Here is a 22,489-nt window from a genome sequence, read left to right on the forward strand (position 1 = left end):
GTGGCTTGGTGAATATAAGCACAAACGTAAGTTCTTACCCCCTCCCCTTTAAAAACGGTTCATCTGTAAATGCCTCATAACAACAGCAGTGAAATCTCAGCCCAAAGGCTTGGCTGCAAGAGATGCCAATGGGGGGGGGGAAGAGTCTCTCATTAGAGACAATGAGTTAAACTGCTAGTGCACACAGTCAGGTAGCTTATGTCCTTGCACATTATGAAGTATTTGAGCAGGAGTGAAAGACGGTATAAGGAGAGGAACAGGTGCACTGGCAAACTGAGGACAGCTGCAAGTTCTTTCATGACTGAGTCAAGGAACTGCAGTTTACTCAGAAGCCTCACCCATTTATCCACAAGCCAATCCCTATAAACAGACTTTCCGCAGGCTGAATTCTCACAAGCAGAGAAGCCAGTGCTGGGAACCCTGTGTCTGGACTACCACATCAGGCGGCAGGTGGCGACTCAAAACATGGCTGTTTACCCAAGTCTTTGGAAATGGCTGTGTCCATCTTGGAATTTTTGTAAGTGGGTTTGGCAATTTCACATTTCTTTTATTCTACCTGCTTGCATATTTTGTTTGATCTGTAATAATTCTTATTGTGCCTTGCTCCAAACTTTTATGATGAAAGGCAGAATATAAATAAATCAGTGTTCCTCGGTACAAATGGATTCTCTCCTTAACACAAGAGGGAGAAGGGATATACTGTAATCTTAAATTCCCCCCTAACATGACTTTTCACATGCAGGGATATATTTTTAAAATCAGCCCAGCGCAAGCTTATGATTTTGTCTGGGAGAACCAGGCCCCATTTCCAGCTTGCAAATCATGATTTGCCCTGTAGAGAATTACCCTCAAATGATTTTCTTTGTCACTTACATGGCTTGGTTATGATATGGCTAAACATATAGTAGTCATTCCCACTGATACCCACCGAAGGGCCACAAAAACGGGGGGGGGGGGGCTTTCAGATATGATTCATTAACACTAGAAAACTCTGCCTTTCGGCTACCATATAAAACAGACCCTCTTCTATGCATGAATCAGGGCCTTGGTAACTTTTTAAGCAAATTTCTAGGCTTTGGGGATGTTTGAAGGTGTGATAGCAAAAGTTTACAACATTGTCCACAGTATCAAACAAGCTGCTATCTCCTGGCCTCAATGCAAACAAACAACAACAACAACAACAACAACAACACACTTTAGAGTAATCAAAGCACTTCACATACTCTCTAAGCAAATTTTTCAACGGGCCTAGGAAATAAGCCAGTATTTATATTTCTACTAGGTGGCTCTGGCTGAAAAGGTGGTGTGCCTAAGGATATCCATGGGTTTATTAGATAAAGTGAGTTTTTAAACGAGGAATCAAGCAGACCCCTATTTACAACGCTTTTCACCTTCTCATCTTTTCGCACGAAACAGGTGGGGAACCTGTAGCTCTCACTGGTTGACTCTCATCAGTCCCACGGTCAATGGTCAGAGACGATGATAAGCACAGTCCAGCAGTATTTGGAGAGCCACAAGTTTCCCATCCCTCGTGTAAAGTGAACCAGTGTACATTTTACTGTTACAACAAGCCCTTTCAAAGTACAGTAGAACCAAGAACATACCGGTAGTTACAGAGTCTGTAACTAATGTGACTAGGATAGCAATATTGATATTTTATTTCAGGGTTTTTTAAAGGTAATCTGACAGCATGTTCAGAGACCCCTTTCCAGCTTCATGGAGCTTTTATCTGGTCATGCCTGTATCTTATTTGCCACAGATTGTGTGGCTTTTTGTGGGGGAAGGTGGACAGGTAATTCTGAACCTTTTTGAACAAAATTCTGCTCAGACATAAGAGATACAGTATGTTGCACTAAACTTGTTGGTAATCACCCTAGCAAAAATTACGGTAAGTGTGTGGGTGGGGGAGAGAGAGAAGGAGAGTCCATTAACTCTTGTATTTTGTCTGTTAGTTGAATTAGGAATACAATTTAGAGCTCTTTCAACATTAATGCCTCAAATCTGCAGTGTGTTTTATGTAGCCACATGTAGTTTCTAACAGAAATTATTTTTTATTGTATTAGTTTGAGGGGGTGAGCTGGCTAAGATTTCCTACCAGAAATGAATACTGTATTTGCTAAAGACAGAAATTATTCATTGAAAATTAATTGGCTGCACCAGTATTGTGGAATACCATGCTTTGCGAAGTGCAGATGGGTTCCTCTACCAGCCAACAAACGCCACATACATTTTTTTTTCATATTGGAAAGCAGTGTTATTTGTAACAGCCATGTTTACCTGTGATCTCCAACACGGCTGCCTTTTAAACATGTTTAAATGTGTAATTTGTGTATTTTTATTGCTGTGTTACGTTTTTTATTGCACTGTGATTTTAAATTTTGTAAGCCAATTTAAATGGTTCATGGGCTTTAAAAAGACAAATGTTTATATGGGAAACAACTAATAAAGAACTTGTAAGCTACATTAGAAAACAGTTCACATAGCAAGATGAAACAGCCTTTGAAAATCTACAACAAGCCTTCTTGCCTTCTCTGTTGCCCCGCATGAAGACAATTTGCTAAAATGAACATGGGTACAGACTTCAGTACTGTATAAGCAAAGGGCTCTCGTAAAAGCCTCCCCTCCTATTGCTGCTCTATCCACACAACACAAGTTAGGGCAACACTGCATCAGTTTTCCCAAGAGTTCTCTGTAGTGTCCTTCCCCAACTTTACCAAATTTCTCTCAGCCAGAAAAAGTTGCAGGGCACCACCAGCTGAAGAATACCAACACCAACATTTAGAAGAGGAATGGGATACAATGCATGAGACCGTGAGCAGGTTTAAAAAAATAATATGTATAACATATGCCAGCCAGAACTTAATTTTACTCAAAAATGACCCACTGAAATGAATGAACATGACTTTGGTTCATTAATTTCAATGGGTCCAATCTGAGTAAAACTTGAATATTGTACTGCTTTAAGTATCCTGAACTTTTGGATAAACTTATCACTCAATGTCACCAATTTAGTTTCAGGCAAAAGTAGTAACTCTACCTGCAGAGTGGCACAACACACCAATATCACTTTATGACTCTGCAACAGTCTCCTCAAAGTATCTATCTACCAAAATATATAAATCAGCCTTTTATTGCTTAGGAATCACCAAACAGTTTCCAACATAGTGTGGAATTCAGTATCATGCTCTTCCAACCATTTTGTCTGTGCATGGAATTATCCCCGCTCTTTCCCTCCTGCATGCTGTTCTGAGGGTTCTCTCAACTCCCCTCAAATCCAGTTGCAGGGTAGGAGAGTGGGAAAAGCCCCACTGCAAAAGCTGAAGTCAGACAGAGCTTCTTTGGCAAACTCTGCCCATTATATCTCAACACATGATGCAATAAAATACAATGTACAGCAGCAATGAGATAACTACTAACCCCCATTCAAATGCTGACCTAGCTTGACTCCACATAGTTTACAAGGCTTTCAAAGTTTTAAGTTTAGCTTCAATTGTACCATTTCTATAGTATTTCTACCAAGTGTGCAGATTCTCAACAAGGGATTGAGTTTTCATTCGAGACCAGGGAACAGCAAATGTGCTGCTTTTTCTTGAGAGTCTCAGCAAATGGCATAATATTCATCCACTCAGATGGTCTCCCTTGTGTCCTACCACCGTAAAAAACATATGGAGAGCCCTACTGGACCAGGCCAAGCATCCACTTCTCACAGTGGCCAATTGGATGCCTGTGGGAAGCCCAAAAGCATGACCTGAGCACAGCAGTGCTCTCCCCAATTGTGATTCCCAGCAACTGGTATTTTGAGGCACACTGTTTCCAGCAGTGCTCATGTGTGAGCAGACTTCCTCTCCTCCTCACTACAGACCTTCTGCCTTCTGAATTTGCTCCAGAGGGTTTCCCAGCTCTTCAGAGATGTGGAGAGTACACAGAGGCTGCATGAACACCCAAGTGGCTTGAGAAGCAGGGGTAAAATGAGGGCCCCAGCATGGAATCACAGAACTGTCAAGCTGGAAGGGATCACAAAGGTCACTAAATCCAACCCCCTGCAATGCAGGAATCTTTTGCCCAATCTGGCACTCAAACTCATGACCCTCAAGTTAAGTGTTTCATGCTACATACAGTATGCTCTTTCTGCTAATTTTTCCTGGTCCTCAGGTATTCTCTTGCACATAAGGGCAAAGACGACTGCAGCTTTTGTCAGATTTAACATTTATGATATAAGGGACTTTCTGAAATTGCCTCTACTGACATAAGGGACATCCAGTCCATTACACAGGGCAATTATGCCACAAGGATTATTTGCCTATTCAGGCACACCACCTGGCTTCCTTACAGTAAGAACACACTCGGGTCCTTGAATTACTTTGCCTTGTATTCATACACAACAATAAAACCATTCTGCAAACCCAGCTTCGCTTTAGCAATTCTCTACCTCCGGTGAGCATCTCATGAAGAAAAGCCAGGCCAGGGATTACTAAACAATAAAGTATTCTGGCCAATTAAGGACTCATTAGTTCAAAATAAGCAGCACTCCAGGCATACTTTCCTCTATAAACACAGTATGTCATTGCAACACCTTCTGCTGCTATTGTCAAGAGGCTATTTTCTTTTGGGAACCAGTTCACATAGGCAAGCCCTCAGGATGGAAAGGGCTGACTACAAAGCAAGGACAGGTTTCCCTTCAGTAAAAGGGAGAAAATAGTTCACTAAGGAGAGAGAAAGAGAAGAGGCTCCAGAACTTTTTATGTCCCTCTATGCAGCTGTATACTGATGACAGGACAAGCAGTTTAATTTTAGCATCACTTTATGTACCCAGGAATTTGTTTCATAATGAATAAAGATCCGGCAGGGTGGAAGATGTGTTCAAGATAGGAGAGGAAAAATAAGCAAACCATATTTGGAAACTGAATTCCAAGGTGTGTTAGGACTGTAAAAACTTTACTCATATATCCACCCGCAAGTCTGCATGCATTCACTAATTCTGTTGTATTATCATCATTTAAAGCTTTTTTTATTTTTTAAAAGTACTCTCCAATTTTGCGGTGACTGAGCCACATGCTTAAGGACAAAATCACACACTTTCAGATAACTGGGCATCTCAATGGAGAATTTCTTGTTTTATCAGGCACTGGTTTTCTATCTGTAGTATAGCATATTTGCTTAGGGCTCCTTAAGAAATCCCTAATGATTTCATTTCTAGCAAGTTCTTTCAGTTCTACAAGGGAAAGAAGGTGTCCTTTCATGTCACCTTTCCTACTACTTTGTGGCTTTAGGCAATATGTGATGTGAAGAAGCCTTAAATCAGCAGTTTCCCCCCAACCCATTAAGAAAACCCTTCTTCCTAGCTGCCTTCAGCAGCAATCTGCAACAGGATACATCTCAATCACAACTGTACAGGTTTGCACAGTTTGTGGCCAGACAATTTTAATGTCACACATATGGAAAATATTAGAACTTTTAGTACCATTTTTATATTAAAAAGATAACACAAATGCTCAACTAACAGCAGTGATTAACCCCCAATCTGTGTCTTTTCATTACTCAAGCAGACACAAATGCGCATAGTCTGGGATGGCATAAATATAGGAAAGTGATTTCATATCCTGTCATGATCTGGAATGCCACTAGTAGACTAAATATATCTCAGCAAAAGTGACAACAATTTCTGATCAAGCACAGAGCCATGCAGTGGGGAGAACAGGGCATATGTGCCATCAACCTCGCCTGCCCGCCCCCTCCATTAATACAAGCCACTCAAGCTCAGGATTTAGCTGAAAATGCAACCGGATAGGCAAGAAAAAAGGGAAGCGGATAAGCCATTGAAAAAACTAAGCCTTTCCCACATCCAAGCAGGCTACCCTCAGCACCCGCCCATTTAATCGGAGCACTTCTGTATCCGAAAGCAATTCGCTCACAACAGGAAATGGGAGTGATTCCCCCCCCCCCTTTTTGCATTTAAAGGTCTACTAGCTAGAGCATTATGCGATATACGCACAGAACGAATGCATTCAAAATGACAGCCCGACAAACTGAAAACAATACAGTATATATATAAATATATATGAAGCACAACCTTGAGCGGCCGCTTGCAAAGCCTTCCCGAGATTTGCATGCCATAATGGAAAAAGCCCACATAGAATTCGGTACACTCACATTGTTTAAATAGCTCCAGACACAAAGCCATGACACAAGGAAGGGGGGGGGGGAGGCTAAAAAGGGAGAAAGAAGGGAAAGAGAGAGAAAAGAGAAAAGGAGACTGTTCTTCCTTTCGCCTTGAAAGCGAAGAGAAGGAATCGCGCTACGGTAGAAGGGCAGAGCCGGGTTTCGCCCTGTTCATTGAGGAAAAAACACACGACAACAACAACAGCGAGCAGCTCCCGGGAGAAGAAAGAGGAGTGGACGACAGGCGAGAGACCAGAGCCGGGCCGGGCCTGCCCTGCGGAGATCCGGGCCGCGGCGAGCGCGGGCAGCGGCTGCTGGGCGACGATGGAACCGGCGCTGGAAAAAGACACAAAGTAACCGAGCCGCGCAAGCGAGCTTTGGCCGCGCACACTCACCCTCCTCCCTCACTCAGCCAGCCCCATCCGCTCCCGTTATGTACTGTACTTCCAAGGGGAGGAGCGTCGGGGGGTTGTGAAAGCCCCGGGTTCGCCACGCCCACCTTCGCCGGGCCGCGCCCGGACAGGCCGCGGGAAGGGACCGGAGGAGGCAGGCCCCGAAGGCGGCCAAAGGCTGCGGGCGGCGCGGCGCAAGGGCTGAGAAGACCGAGGACGAGGCCGGGCTGGAGGAGGAGGAGGACACCCAGCCGCTCCCGACGGCGGGGGAAGGAAGCTTTGCCGGGGCTGCCAATGGCAGGAGAGGGGAGGGCGCTGCTGCTCCGCCCGGAGCCTCGTCGGCTGCTGCGAGGCGCGCAGAACGAGCCAGCCGCTCCTTGCAAGCTCACAAGCGCCCTCCGCGAAACCGGTTCCAGCTAGTATTCCGCACATGCTCACAAGGCGCCCATTCGCGCGCTGCCTGCCCCCCCTTTTTTGCGGGGAGGAGTATGTGTGTGTTGGCGGGGGGGGGGGAGATGGAGAGCGCGTGAAGGAGGTGGGGGCAGCGCGAGAGGCTCCTTCCCCCGCCGCCGCCGCGGTAGATGTGGCGCCCGGGTGGGCCCCGCTCTTGGCACCCGCCGGCGCACCGCTGCGGGCTTGCGCTTCGCGAGGCTTCCTCCCCGCGCGGGCGGGGATGGGCGGGAAGGACGAGCCGCATCCGCGGGCAGATGGACGACAGGTGTGCGCGCGCGCCCCCGGAGAGGGGAAGGGAGGGGGCGCTTCCTGGCAGCGCGGCGAAGATGCCGGTGGCGGGAAGAATCGGAGCGGCGGGGCGGAGGGAAGAACCACGCGCGGCTCCAAAGCAGCCCTGAAATAGCTCCGGATCTCGCCGGGGGATGCTTTCCATCTTTGGTTGCTTCGAGGACAGGCGCCCAGAGCAGGCTCCCGCTCCCCACTTCCCACCTGCAGCTCCCACGCCATTTGTTTCCATCCTAGGAGCCAACTGGTGGGAGCTGAGATCCCATTGACCCCCCCCCCCCCAATAAAGTATTTGAGGGGCCAGCCCCCCACCCCCGAGTTGATGGGTATTGCCATTCAAATGGTGTGTGCACACTACATTTTGTTACTGGTCATACAGGGTGGGGCTTATCTGTCCCCCATATTTTATTCAAGTTGGCACCCCTGTTTTCCATCAAAACCAAGGGCGGAGGATGGTGCCAGCTTCATTGCCTCCAATGCCAGTGAGTCTAATTGGCCTCAGCTCTGCGTGGATTAAATTTCAGGCTCTGTTTTGTGCCCTGTGGTTGCCCCTTCCTTGGGATAGCTTGAAGCTGTCATTATTAAAATACTTTTATACTAGCAGCTTATCTCTGGAGTTTATGGCAGGAGTAGGGAGCCTGTGACCCTCCAGATCATTGGATCCCAAAGCCCTGCTGGATCAGGCTAAATGCCCATGTGGGCCAGTATCTTATTCTCACATTGGCAAGCAAATTACCTATAGGAAACCATCAAGCAGGAATAGGAGTGCAATAGAGTGCTCCTCACTTTATGATACTCCCACTTCCATCAGCCTCAACCAGCAAGGCCTAATGGTTATGGAGGATGGCAGTTGTAGTCCAGCAACATCTGGCCGCCACCTTGGCAACCCCTGTTTTACCAACAAGGCACAAGATTACTGCTGGCTTCTTTTTGCAAACTGCTTTCAGGGCTCTCTTTTTAAAAACAAAAACAACCCCCCCCCCACAAAAAACACAAACAAAGTCAAGCTGTGTACTATATACATTTTAAGAAATGAAATGTGAGGGGAGGTATACAAATCTGGCCTCTAAAAAGTCAGAGCATTCCGTATGACCTTGGGCAAGTCAACATCTACTGCACAGGGCTATTACAGTGAGTTAAGGGAAGCCACGTAGGGACCTTGACCTCCGTGGAGAAAGGGAGAGTTAAAAATAGAATGAATGAGCCAGAAACCTTCAGTCCCTGCTGCCTTAACAAATGTCAGGCATCTCTTCAGACAGTTCATGAGTAAACATGCTGGATACTCACCGTAGTAGGGCTGGGGAGGCTGACCCACGGAATTTTCAGCTCCCATCAGCTCTAGTCAGCATAGCCTGTGGCCACAGATGATGGACAACAGCTGGGAGGGCCACAGGTTAGCCATCTCTGTGCTAAGGAAAGGAAGGATTGAGGGGAGTGGGGAGTAAGCCAGACCCTGAAAACCTACAGCAGATATGTTCACTTCATGAGCATCCAGAGGCACTGAGTTTGTTTCAGCTGCAAACAAAAAATGCTTTTCTAGGTGACCCTCCAAATAAGCAAGGCAGTAAGAGGAACAAAATGCAAATTGCCTTGCTCTGTCCAAGGACCACCAAGTCCAGCGTTTCGTTTCCAGCTGAAGTCAACCCAATGGCTCTGGATGCTTTCAAATTGAGCACAACCTCTGTTGTTTGTTTCTGCATCTGACATTCAGGTATACCTATACTGCCTCTGTACATGGAGGCTCCTCTTTCAAGGCTTAGAAAGGCACTTAGCCATCATGAGAATTTTGCCCGCATTTTCCCTGTCTTTGTAACCACAACAACAAAAACTTGGAAAGAATAATGGCCTTTTATAAGGTCCTACATATAAGCAGTTTATAGTCTGATCCAAGATTCCATGCTTGCACAGTGAACTACAGAATATTCACAAAAGCTGACTTACTTTTCATTGGAACCTTAGTGCCTTAGCATCCAGAACAGACACACTGAAAGCAGAATCAAACACAAGTTTCTAGACTGCATATTTCTTCAGTTCTCTGGTACAGCTTGATCTTATGCATGTTTACAGAAGCAAGTCCTACAGTTTTCAGTGGGCCTTGTGTCCAAGTAGGTGTACATAGGATTCCACGCTTGCTTTGAAAGCACAGACTCCTTGACTTTGGAAAAGGAGAGAGGTTGTTTTCCAAACATTCTTGAGTATCATGAAGATCTCCATGGAGGAAACATTACAATAATAAATTTAAAATAATGGGGGTGTTGTCAAAATGCAAAGAGTTATATAAGAGGAATGTGGCTATTGGTCATTGAACTGTCAGCAATTGGTTTGCACTGTAGGTTTCAAGTACTCTATATGCAAGTAAAATGATAGGTGGTTTTATATGTATAACTAAAAGGCCCATTAAGATAAATTTAGAGTTGCTTGCAGTATAAAGCATACTTTATATTGTGCTGCAGAAATAAAATGCAACATATCCGGATAACGTTCTGCTTTTAGATTATCTGTTTCAGCTATGTCTTCTTGTTTAAATCAGAGATAAGCATACATTTTTAACTGGCTGCAGTATATTTTACATAAATTAGTCCACCGTTGTGAGTGTATTTCAATGTCTTTTAAATTTTTATTTCAAGAGATGAAGCCTGTCATCTTTCAGCATGTTATAAGTGGAGTCGTTCTCCTGCAAGGACAAGACTTTTCTATTTTGGGGTGGATAAAATAGAAACCACTTAACCTCCCCATGCCTTTTATGGGCAATAATAGGCTGGCAATGAGCAATGCAAATGGGAGCTTTCTTTAAGGGACAAGCAGGCTTACTTGAGTTGGGAAAGAGCACCAAACTTAAAAGTGGGAGAAAACTTTAATAAAAAAAATATTAATACCAGACAGCAATAATTCAACACAGTGAAATTACAGGTACCCTAAAATGAAGAAAGGAGTATAAAACTTTGAACAAGTAAGTTAAAACTGGGGGTGAGGGTGGAAATAAAAACACATGCACACAAAGAGATGTGGGGACTTGCGAGAAGTTTGCACAAACACACCTAAGGAAAAATAAGAGAAAACAAATGGCATGAAAAATGAAGTAGGTGTTTGTTGGAAAACAGAAAGTGATTGGAATAAAAAGAAACCAATTACACAAAAAGCTCTACAACTGAAATGAGGGAGAGGGAAAGTGGAGTGACCCTCTGCTGAGCTCTCCTAAAAGTCTGCAGACTAAGAACCAGATTAACACAAATGGGGGAGAAAATATAAGCGGTGTAAAAACAAGGTGATTGAACCACTGATTTTAATTGTTAGGGGGGAAAGTGATTGAGAAGGATGCAAATAGTTCACTGCTCTTCTGCACACCCTGCTTTTCCCAGGCAGAACATCTATTTCCCAAATCACGGTAATTGGCATGTCATGGGGAGATAATTCACTGCAATGAAAACCTAGAGCTGTCCATCAAAACAAAAGATCTCTCCACTCAAGCTCAGCATCTCATCCATCAGCTTGGTTTTGCTTTTAAAAAATATATGCAGCTTTATTCTAGGTGACAAAATTCAGGATTTTTTGGACACCTGTGACCACAGAACAACTTGAGACTTTAGGGAGTCCCTGGACTGACTTGAGGCATCTTGCTGAAAGGCACACTTTGACTCAGGCAGGTGGAAATGTCACCCAATCAGCCCATTTGCCTTTTAATTCAGAGTGCACACAGAGCAAATGTGCACCTCTCATAAATACTCTTGCCATTCTTGTGGTTTCTACTACATTTATTTAATCCATGGGCTGGCACAGTCCTCTTGCTGACCTTGGAAGTCACATCTAACCACCTGATGAAACTTAATAGGAGAGAGGGATCCAATGGGTGAAATGACCTTGTAATCAAGCATATACCAATAGCCTTCTTCAAATGGCTGATGGAGCAGAACTGAACATCTCAGACAGAAACATGACCAATGAAGATGGCTTTTCCAGATGCTGTCAAGTGGGCTTGACAATCAATCTCGTTCCTTGAGCTGGGTCAGGGAGGAAGCATATGCATCACCTAAACTGCATGCTCTTCAAAAATAGCTAGCTAGTTCTGTAATTTATTTATGATCCACTGATGCACTACTGCTCTGCAGAGATGCGTGAGGGCTGACTTTTAAAGGGAAGGAGATCAGCACACAGTGGAGAGACTATCGAGTCTCTTTCAAGACAAGCACTCAGAATTTGTTCCTTGGACTAACTCAAGATTCCATCAGTAGGTCTAATACACATTAATCAATCTGACCTCATGTTGAAAAATTAAATAGCAAGATATAAATCCTTGGTTGGGATCCAATAATCCTATTATTGTTATGGACGAGAATATATCAGTTTGGAGCATGGGCTGAGCCATCTAGAGTGATTATATTGTCTTTTGAGCCTATGAAGAAAATGAAAAAACATGAATCCCATTTTTTCTGCCTATGTAAAAATGATTAATAATCTCAGGAGCTGTACAAATACCTATTTTACAGATATTTAAAGGGGAAGGCATTTAGAGAAGGATAGTATCAGTGATTCTTGTTGATATCTTTTGTGCAAACTAATTATTTGTGGAAGGGCTGTAGCTCAGTAGCAGTTTGTCTGCCTTGCATACGGAAGATTCCAAGTTCCATGCCCAGCGTCTCCAGGTATGGCCAGCAATGTCCCTCTCTTAAACTATGGGGACCTAGGGTCAGTCAATAAGAACAATATCGTGCTAGAAGGACCAATGGTCTTAACTCTGCAAAAGGCACCTCCCCAAATTCCTAAATGCTCAGAATTATCATGTTCTTCTTTACAGACTGTGTGGGTTATTGTAACTATTCTGAGCACAGAGTGGTCAGCTTGTTACCTACGACTTGCATGCCATTGTGCTGGCCAATTCACATGAGGATGTAGCTGAATAAGTCATATTCAGGGTACATCCATTGAGATCAATGGGCTTGACTAACTTAAGTCCATCGATTACAGTGGGTCTACTCAGAGTATGGCTTAGTAGTCAGTTACAGCCAACTGAGTCCTATCCACGCAGTCTCCTGCTTCCTTTCCTCACATGTAGTGCAATAATAGGTCAGTGTGTCTGGTTGTTAACCAGAAGATTGGTGATTCGAGTCCATCCAGGGATGGCTCTGGGCATGATTCCTGCATTGCAGGGGTTGGACTATTTGACACTCTGGGTCCCTTCCAACTCTACAATTTCATGATTCCATGTTCTTTGGCTAACCGTGCAAATGCCACCAGTTTGAGGTATCCAAGGTCACTGACAAATAGCTCTGCCATTCTTGAGACATGACCCCTTTCAAATAGGGAAATGCAAAAAGGTAATGCTTGGTGGTGGTAAGCAGGATGCAACTTTCAGAACATGTATTTTCCAACCAGGACACATCAGAAATGATGCTAGTAGAATATTGGTCTTGGTGAGGACAGACTTTCATGGGATTTGCTGGGGTTAAGATTTCTCCATCAAAACAGGTTCAGAGTATAGATCTAGCCTGTTGGTTAAAATATTTTTACCCCAAATTCCATCCTCTTGGCTTATGGGTACTTTTAAGCATAACCCTTTTTCCTGACTCCATAGTAGATAAATATATACTGCCTCTCCCATTGCTGTAATGCCAATATTATCTCTGAAAATTACATTCCACCCCCTTCATGCCAGTATGGAAGATAATGGTTGTTCAACATTTTATTTCTTGCCTTGTGTGATCAGTTTTAGGTTTGACCCACATGCTTGGAAGCATATCAGAAACACTTTTCATGCTTCTATTGCAGTGCAATATCCTTGCATGCCCCAAAGACAAAGCACACATGTTCTAGATTTTGCTGTCCGAGCATCTGTGGTGAATCACTGCTCACTTTTTACGTCACCATGTGGGAAAGGATCTGAAGATGAGTTTGGGTGAAGGTAAGAACATCTCTGTTGTATTTCCGTGGGTGACACCATTCTGTGATCAATATAGACAGTTGTACGGTGTAAGACACTCTGTGATCATGACTCATAAGAGTAGGCTGAAATACATTGATCCAAATTAGAGAAAGCTATATTTAACAGGGAAACTCAAGTTGAATAGGAATGTGAGTGCTTTCATGGATCACAGAACTTTCCAGACGAGTTTCATCGCCAGTGCTTCTGTCCAATGAAGAATTATGTGGAACTCAAGAGTATGGTTAAACCCACTTTGCATCTCTTATTCTTTGGGATCAGCACAGCAACCACTATCTCTAGTGCTGACTCCGGGGCTTGGGGAGGCAGGGGTAGCACATCCTGTTTTGCTGCCTGAGGTGAAATAGAAACATGCCTGCTACTGCCTCCACCTCCCTTACCTGGGTTGCATGGCAGTGCCTGTGAAGCAGTGGTGGTGGGTTCTGGCAAGATCTTTTGCTGGAAGCCAGTGGGCACACCACTTCCTGGGCCTCTGCTGCCTGAGGTGACTAACTCACCCCAACTCATGGGGTTGTTGTTGTGGGCATGTTGTGGGGTATCCTTGAGCAAGGTGTCCCTGATAGAAGCCTCCTCTTCTGTAGCAGTAGCCAAGGTTTCCCCCCTCAGCTGGAACTCATTAGAACTTAGTTCTGGCATTTTTCAGTTGGGTGCCATTGCCATTATAAGAGAACGATGGAGGCATTCATGGTGAGTTCTGGCACCTCTTTTTCTAGAAAAATAGCACTTCTTCTGAACTATGTGTTCACACAGCACATAGTTAAACTATGGAATTGGTTCCCACAAGACGACCACCAAACTGGATAGCTTTCAAAGAGGATTGGACAAATTCCTAGCTTTGTTGTTCAGTCGTTCAGTTGTGTCCGACTCTTCGTGACCCCATGGACCAGAGCACGCCAGGCACCCCTATCTTTCACTGCCTACCGCAGTTTGGCCAAACTCATGCCAGTTGCTTCGAGAACACTGTCCAACCATCTCATCCTCTGTCGTCCCCTTCTCCTTGTGCCCTCCATCTTTCCCAACATCAGGGTCTTTTCCAGGGAGTCTTCTCTTCCTAGCAACTACTAGCCAAGATTGCTGCATTCTACCTCCGCTGTCATAGGCAGTATGCCTCTGAGTAACAGCTGCTGGAAATTGCTTTTGGAGAGAGTGTTGTTGCACTCATGTTGTGTTTATTTTTTATTGGCTTCCTAAAGGTTGGCCACTGTGAGAACAGGATGCTAGGCCAGATGAGCCTTTATGGCCTGATCCAACAGGCTCTTCTTATGTTTAAAGCTTTGGGCAGAACTCAATGTTGTGCTCTTCCAAACATTCCATCTGTGGAAGCACTGCAGTCTGCCAGGTAGAATGATTCCTCTCCACACTGTACTGGGGGTCCTCCAGACCCCCCTCCTTAAACCAATTCCAGGGGGTGCATAGGGAAAGGAGAGAGGGAGAAGCCCCTTTGTGCAAGTGGAAGTCCTTGTGCAGGGTTTCCACTAAGGGGTCTGGTTAGGTGACTCTCACCCTGTAGTAGATATAGCAAGACTTCAGTAGCTGTAGCAAAATCATCATATAATTCCATCAATACATGTCATCATTTCATTTCCTACCTTCACAAAAGAATGAATTGATGTAATGAAAGCCTCACCTGACTTTAATCCAAGATATATTGTTAATTTTTTTAAAAAATCTCAGAATAAACTGAATACAAATCTGGGACATACAAATTACATTTAAGTTCCACTATACCCCAAGGCATAATTTTAAACACAAAATTACCGGTAATACAGGCATCTTTAGAAAAGGCTGCCAGTCTAGCCAGTATTACTTAGGATATTTCTGGTCACACCTCTCCAAATATCAGGCAGATGAAGGAAAACTCAATTTGCTGTGTACAGTAGAGAGCACTGAGTTGCACTTTAAAAACAAAATGAAACCTTACATTACAATGCTATGCAGGTCTGCCCAGAAGCGAGTAACACCAGGTTCTATGAGACTTACACCCAGGATCACAACTTTAATGCTTTAAAGGTAACAGCAAATACCCGGATGCATATGATTCTCAGGCCCCGCAACACCAGCTCCTAGTTCTGATCTATACGGGTTGGGAGATTTCTAGTTACTTTAAAGACATTTGGCACCACAAGGGTAACGTAACAGACCAATTGAGTTACATTAGGCAACCAGATGGTCAGAAGGCAGCGCAGGCTGGAGACAAGAGATCGGAACGCATATGAGATAATTTCACAGCAAAACAGAAGACGTGTGCCAAAGCGACTGCTAAGACAACAGCTGACATGTGCCAGAATTAGAATAAGTCAACACAAGTCAATATTAAGTGTCTGTGCAACCCTTGTGCTTGTGGAACCCATACATTACTTTAAAAAAAAAAAACACCCCCTGACAAAATGTGTGAACACAAAACATTTTTGGAGTGTTTGGTTTTTAACTGCATCTCAGCATTTTGGAGATCTGGCATATAGACTTTGAATGCCAGAACTGACATATGCATGAAATGCTCTATAAAGCCGCTGGGTGCATCTGCTTTCCCACATTCATATGGGAATTTTATTGCTTTATTTATTGTATAACAAACAAGTCTTGCCTAACTTAGGTGTCCTATCATGGGTGTGGCCAAGGGGGGATGGGCAGCTGCACTCCTAAATAAATAAAAACCAATATAAATCAATACAAATCTGAGGTTCTACCCTCGTAACAAAAGCTTGCCCCCCCACAAAAATCCTGGCTATGCCCATATGTCCTATCTAATGCTATTTTACAGGAGAAGCCCCTGCCTTACGTGTGGACGGAAGCAAGGGTCACAGTAATTAAAACAAAAACCAGCCAACCATAAGAACCTGCTCATTTGAACCAGGACACAATTCCCCCACTGTGGTCCTCACCTCCCACCTTAGTAGAATTATTGGCCATTATATCAACCACAATCAGGCAGGCTTCATTCCAGAACAACAAGACATCATCATCATCATTTATGCAGATATTTAGATTTGCACAAAATGCTTTACAATCCTTGCCAAAGCTGGAGGGTTCCATTGGTTCGAACTAGTCCTATGAGCACAATAGATATTGTTGTCTGTAAATTACTGTTTTCATAAAGCATAGTAGCAAACTTGTTTCAGCACAGAGGGTCACCTTCTGGTGTCTGCATGCCAGTGATGGGCAGGGTTAGAGACAAAATGGGAGTTGCCAGAGCAAAGGGTGTGACCATTATTAACACTGTAGACTAAGCTAACTTCCAGCCATGCAAAAGCCTGAAGTTTGTACACACACGAGCCAATGCACCATCCTCCTCCATCTGCACAAACAAGAGACATTACCATTGTTCACAGATTCATTCCAGCAATGCAAAAGCAGTCAAGGAGGGTGTGGCCTGGGGAGAAGGCTGAGGGCTTTATAAAGAAGCCTGGAGGGGCACATTTGATCCTGAGATTCCCCACCCCTTTCCTAAAGGGTTCTGTGTACTTTAAATGGTACACAGAAAAGGCATTGCCAAAGAATAGAAATATTTAGGCTACATTACAGGAGAAGCCTTCCTAGGCAGGGAGTAGTGATTTGCAGCCTTCGCTCACTAACAAATCACAGCTTGCCTCTGTTTATCGACCCGGATGTGGGGAAACTTGCCTGACTACATTACAGTGGTACCTTGGGTTACAGATGCTTCAGGTTACAGACTCAGAAATAGTACCTCGGGTTAAGAACTTTGCTCCAGGATGAGAACAGAAATCGCGCAGCGGCAGCGGGAGGCCCCAGGTTAAGAACAGTTTCAGGTTAAGAACGGACCTCCAGAACGAATTAAGTTCTTAACCCGAGGTACCACTGTATACAATAAACCCCTTGGTCTGCAGAAATAAATTGATGCATGTAGAGAACATGGGCGGAATATACAACCTGCTCTCACAGGTACATAGCTATAATAGCACCAGCTCTTCTTTATCTATACCAATATACACTATGTGTTAACACTCTCTGCCTCCCTTTCTCCCACACAAATACTGGAGACAGAATTAATCAAAAAGGTCGCCTTGCAAATGAGTGCTCACCTACCCACAAACCACACATGCCAACTGCACAATCCCCTGCCTACTTCCAGAGAAATCTATTTCTGGAGATGGAATCTAGGGCAAAAGAAGTAGAAAGTCTTACAGGGGAGAAATAATTATTACAGACACGGAAGGTGATGTGGGGTCAGAGCTGGTTGATATGATTAGTAATGGGCCTCTCTGTTGAACTTTCGCATCTCATGGATAACCACTGAGCTGTGCTCTGTCAGTGGCAGGTTATTCTTTGTCCATGCTGCTACATTATAATTTATAATAAATAAATTAAGCCAAAAAAAAAAAACCTCCGGTGGGCGGTGGAAATTCATGTACAGTATGGCAGCTTATAAGAACTACAGTATCTCAGTCCAAGTACTGAGGCCAGATGGATGCCTTGCAACCAGTTATGTGGAATCCACATCTTCTGCCTAGGCTATTTTGATAGGATCCCCCAAATCCCACCACATACATCTATCTGCTCTGAGGAAAGAAAATCAAAACTATTCTTCATTCCCCCACTCCGAAATGCAGAAATGCAGAGAAATCTGGATGTCTTTATTAAAGGCGGAGATTCAAATAGGCTGACAGCAGAATGCCTGCCAAGCAGATGAGTAGATTTGACTGGCTATATTCCCCTTCCCAGTCCATCCATCCATCCGTCCGTCCGTCTATCCCCCCCCCCCCCCCCCGGCTTAATTTGCCAAGGTACAAAAGCTTTGTTTAAGGCACTATCCAGGGCAGGCAATAATCTCTCCAGTTGTCAAACCTGGTGCTAACTTTCATGTAATATGCACCCCAAAATTGAATTTGCAGAAAGAACTGGAAAGTTGGGCTCCTTATCATGACTGCTGTCAGATTCTGCCCCTTCAGTGTGTGTGTGTGTGTGCGCGCACACACACACAAACACACATCTTAGTTCACAGCAAACAGGAGGCACAGTGCTCAAAAGAAAGATGCTAAACCAGGGGAGACAAACCGACAGAGAAACTCAAATGAACCAATGAGAAATTCAGCAAGAACAAAAGTCACAGCAGCAGCGAAGAATTCTAGCATTTGTTGTTGGAATGCAAAAGCCACCTTGACATAGCTGTCAACTCTCCCTGCTGTTTCCCAATGCTATAATAAGTGAATTTCCCGCAAAAAAGGGAAAGGTTGACAGCTATGCAACCTTGATTAGTCGTCCCCCCCCCGCCCCCATGGCTCTATTTTAGTGAACAGTGGTTCTCAAATTCTCCACACACAAGATCCACTTGTAATGGCTGAAAATTACTTAAGGCCCACCAGTCACAAAGTGTTGATTCAGGGGCTAAGCCAGTGACAAGATGGAGGCAGAGACTGGCATAATCAGCTGGCAGTTACTGATAACAGCTTCTACTGATATCTAATCCATCTTCGGAAACTGGTAAAGTTCCTTCCTTGTGGCAAGGAATTCCATAGCTCAGCTTTCATCATGCTAAGTACCGACATTTGCTCTGGAGATGTTGAGACTCAGCCTCCCCATTTTAGGCAGAATTTGCTGATTCAGGGTCTCAACGTGGAGATGTCATTTTCCTTCTAACCCCCACATGCCTCCCAAAGTATTTTCACCCATATCCTGTAATTTCTTCTCCCCTTCTCCTTTCACACCCTTCTTGTACCTTATGTTCTCCCCCACCTCAACCCCTTATCAATGACTACGGTGGTCCCTTGGCTGTTGAACTTAATCCATTCCGGGAGTCTATTAGACTCCTGGAACCGTCTGAAAACAAGGCTCAGCTTCTGATTGGCTGCAGGAGCTTCCTGCACTCAGTAGGAAGCCACGGAAGCAGAGTCAGACATTCGGCTTCCAAAAAACGTTTGCAAACCATAACACTTACTTCCGGGTTTGCAGCGTTCGGGAGCCAAGCTGTTTGGGAGCCAAGGTATCACTCTACTAGCCATAGTGGCCATGTTCTATTCTCCACTGTCAGAGGCAATATGCTTCTGAATACTAGCTGCTGGAAAATGCAGGAGGGAAGAGTGCTGTTTTGTTCAGGTCCTGCTTGGAGGCTTCCCACGGGTATCTGGTTGGCCGCTGCGAGAGCAGGATGCTGGACTAGATGAGCCAGCAGGCACTTCTTATATCCTTAACCTTAACTTTCTTTCCTTCTCCCTGGTTCTTTTATAGTCACTTGTCCCTCTTATAATAGCTTTCTACTTGTCTCCTCCTTTTCTATTCCCATTTTATTTATTTAACAACATCAGCAACAATAACAAATGGTGATCCTGTTTCTCACCTTCTAATTTCCTTCCACATGTCCTCTGGCTTCTCCACTGCAGAGGAGGGAAACTTTCCTTCCCCTTTCCCCCTACCTGAACTTGTCTCTTGGTCCCCTTTACTCAGCATGTAAGGATTTGCTGGTGCTGCCACTGGTCTAAATAAACTGTTATGGCACAGAGATAACAGTGGGGTGTGGGGAGGAGGAATCTGTGGTGCTAAGGCCCATCTGAAAGTACCCCAAGGCCCACTGGTGGGTCTTGACCCACTGCTTGAGAAACACTGGGATAGGTATAATCATGTGTCAATCCCCTTTAAGTACAATATAAAGCTTTCCAGCAGACTTTTAGAAAGGTTAACCCTTTAGCTGAACTTTGCCTGTTATGCAGCTCTCAAAGGCCAGAGTCTTCGCCTGCAAACAACAGAAATCTCAGCATACAAAAAGCTGTCATTGTAGCTGGAAAAAAAAATGCTGAAAGTGTAATTGTAGTGCAATCTGCGAGCTCGTTAACGCAGCCCAACCTTTAATATACGCCAAGAGAGTCTATTCAGATGTCGGGGGCACATGAGGCTGATGTCTTCAGCCAACAGGAATTTAAATCCTTTTCCTATTCCGTCAAAAGGAAAGAGCAGAACAGTGTCTTAACAGCATCAGAATTTATATCCCACTGCCAAGTGCAATTTATTTTTCACGAGACAAGCCATAAATCCCCAAAAGCCACAAATCCCATGCTGATTGCAGCCTGAGCAGCTTTCTTTTCAGTGCACAACATCACAAATTATATGCTCTACAATTTTAATGCAGTCGTCCAAACACGCAAGCACAGTGACAATTGCAACCATCGTATTACATATGCGGGAAGAAAAATATTTCAGGTTAAGCTGTCTTTTGAAGAACAGCAGGGAGACGTAGGAAGGGTGCCATCCTGTCAAAGTATTTGAAAGGCTAAACACACCTTTGAGTTCAGGAGAACTAGATTTGAGGAACACTCATATAATAGAATCCTTGGACCAATCTAGTGTCATTTACATGGACTGTACTGGGCAGAGTGGGCGCTGAACAGGAAATATGTAATTAACAGCTTGATCCTTTTGCATTTTTACACAGAAGTTCCTCGCTAGAGCTAATTCCAAAGTAAATGTGTATTTGCAGCGTTTGCCTAGAGTCCTATGAATATTTCCCACAGGACAAAATGAACCAGATAAACAAGACTAGAGATAAGACTGTAATTCTGATAAAGCATTTAGACCAGCTTTCCACAGCCTTGTGCACACCAAAATGTTTTGGACTATAACTCCCATTATCCTTGACCACTGGCTTTGCTGTCTGTGGCTCATGGGAGTTCAAGTCTAAGACACCTGGAGGGCAACAGGTTGGGGAAGGCTAATGACAGACTAATAATATGGGCTCCTCTGTGTATATATATACATATATTTAATGTCAGCAAAGTACCAGTCTGCTATCTTTCATTTACAAACAGCATTTAATGCAAAGAGGCCTCAAAATGTCATCGTCTTTAAAGAAATTGTTTGTAACAGTCCCTCCTTATGACACATCTTGGCCACGTTTTGACATTTTGCTAAGTGAGACAGATTCACACTCACAGCTAAGTCTCTTTCTAGACATCTAAGGTGGGATGCTGAGAGAAGTCCATTAGCAAAGAGTTCTCGGTGATGTTCCAAATGAAATCAGTGGAAAAAGCAGACCTACCCAACCCAACTGTTGTCTGGAGAGACAAAATGAAGCAAGGATTGGGCTCCTAGCTTGCTGTGTGTGTGGCCCCACCCCATCTGTGGGGGAAAAAAAAGAATCTTTTGCTGTGAGTAAGAGGATTACGGGTGGAAAGAGAGACCTCTTGGCATCATAAAATACTTGACCAGCTGTTTCACGAACATTTAAAGTCACGTGCCGTTGCTAGCTTAGCTACGTGACAAAGTTTCATCAGCATCCAGTAAGTGGTGGTTAAAATCTTCGGCAGACCCTGTATTAATAGCAAGTCAGTTTCCAAGATTGTTTTAAAGTTGTCACGCCTAGGAAACCAGCCCTTGATGGTGGGCAAGATATGATTTGAAACCACTGCTGGCTGGATCTTAACACCAAGCGTGGTGCTCATAATGCCAAGGTCACAGGTTCAATCCCTGTATGGAACAGGTGCATATTGCTACATTGCAAGGGGTCGAACTAGATGATCCTCAGGGTCCCTTCCAACAATTCTATGATTCTCCCAAGTACATGAGGAGGAGTTATTATATATACTCCTTTAGGATATCACTACAATCAAACAATCTCATTTAGATATATTCATAGTAGGGTATGGAAAAGAAGCATTTCTATGCCACACTGAAACAGAAAGTGCCTAGCAATGTGGCATAAAGGGAATACAGTGGTACCTCCGGTTACAAACTTAATCCGTTCCGGAGGTCTGTTCGTAACCGGAAATCGATTGTAACATGAGGTGCGCTTTCACTAATGGCGCCTCCTGCTGCCGCCACACCGCTGGAGCACGACTTCCGCTCGCATCCCGGGGCAAAGTTCACAACAAGGGGCATCTACCTCTGGGTTAGTGGAGCGTGTAACCTGAAGCATTCATAAGGGGGACGGTACGTAACATGAGGTACCACTGTAGAGGAGAAAGACTCCTCCATAATACTTAACTTTGGCTGGATTGTACTCTATGATTTTTTAGTTAAATCATTCTCTGTAGTGCTGATAAAGAAATAGAATATAAGATATAGATACCGCATTTTTCGCTCCATAAGACACACATTTTTCCTCCTAAAATATCTGTGCGTCTTATGGAGCGAATGGTGGTCCCTGGGGCTGAATTGCCCAGCGGCCAAAAGAGGATCATGCTTTTTAAAGGACCCCACTCAGCAGCTGATCAGCAAGAGATCGGGAGAGAGATAAGAGTCCCCGGCTCCCTTTCAGCCCCGCCCTCTTGCCCAGGCCTCCATTGTTGAATGTGCTGCAGAGGGAGGTTGTTTGTTTCCC

The 22,489-nt window shown here is 44.3% G+C and overlaps 1 protein-coding gene across 4 annotated transcripts in view; it reads right to left on the reverse strand.

Moving 5' to 3' along the window:
• The window catches only part of DLGAP4 (DLG associated protein 4), a 125,269-nt gene that overhangs the window by 46,721 nt on the left and 56,059 nt on the right, over window positions 1-22,489 (reverse strand). The window contains exon 1 of one of the 4 annotated variants that reach the window (XM_033153325.1): window positions 6,659-6,998. The exons of 2 other annotated variants lie outside the window; for them this stretch is intronic. In XM_033153325.1, the coding sequence (XP_033009216.1) occupies window positions 6,659-6,983 (325 nt within the window). In that variant the 5' untranslated portion in view covers window positions 6,984-6,998. Of the gene's footprint in view, window positions 1-6,150; window positions 6,369-6,658; window positions 6,999-22,489 lie in introns of those variants that run through there. One more of the 4 variants, XM_033153327.1, reaches the window with a different exon arrangement.

Source organism: Lacerta agilis, chromosome 6 (assembly GCF_009819535.1).
Source record: "Lacerta agilis isolate rLacAgi1 chromosome 6, rLacAgi1.pri, whole genome shotgun sequence".
NCBI lineage: Eukaryota > Metazoa > Chordata > Lepidosauria > Squamata > Lacertidae > Lacerta > Lacerta agilis.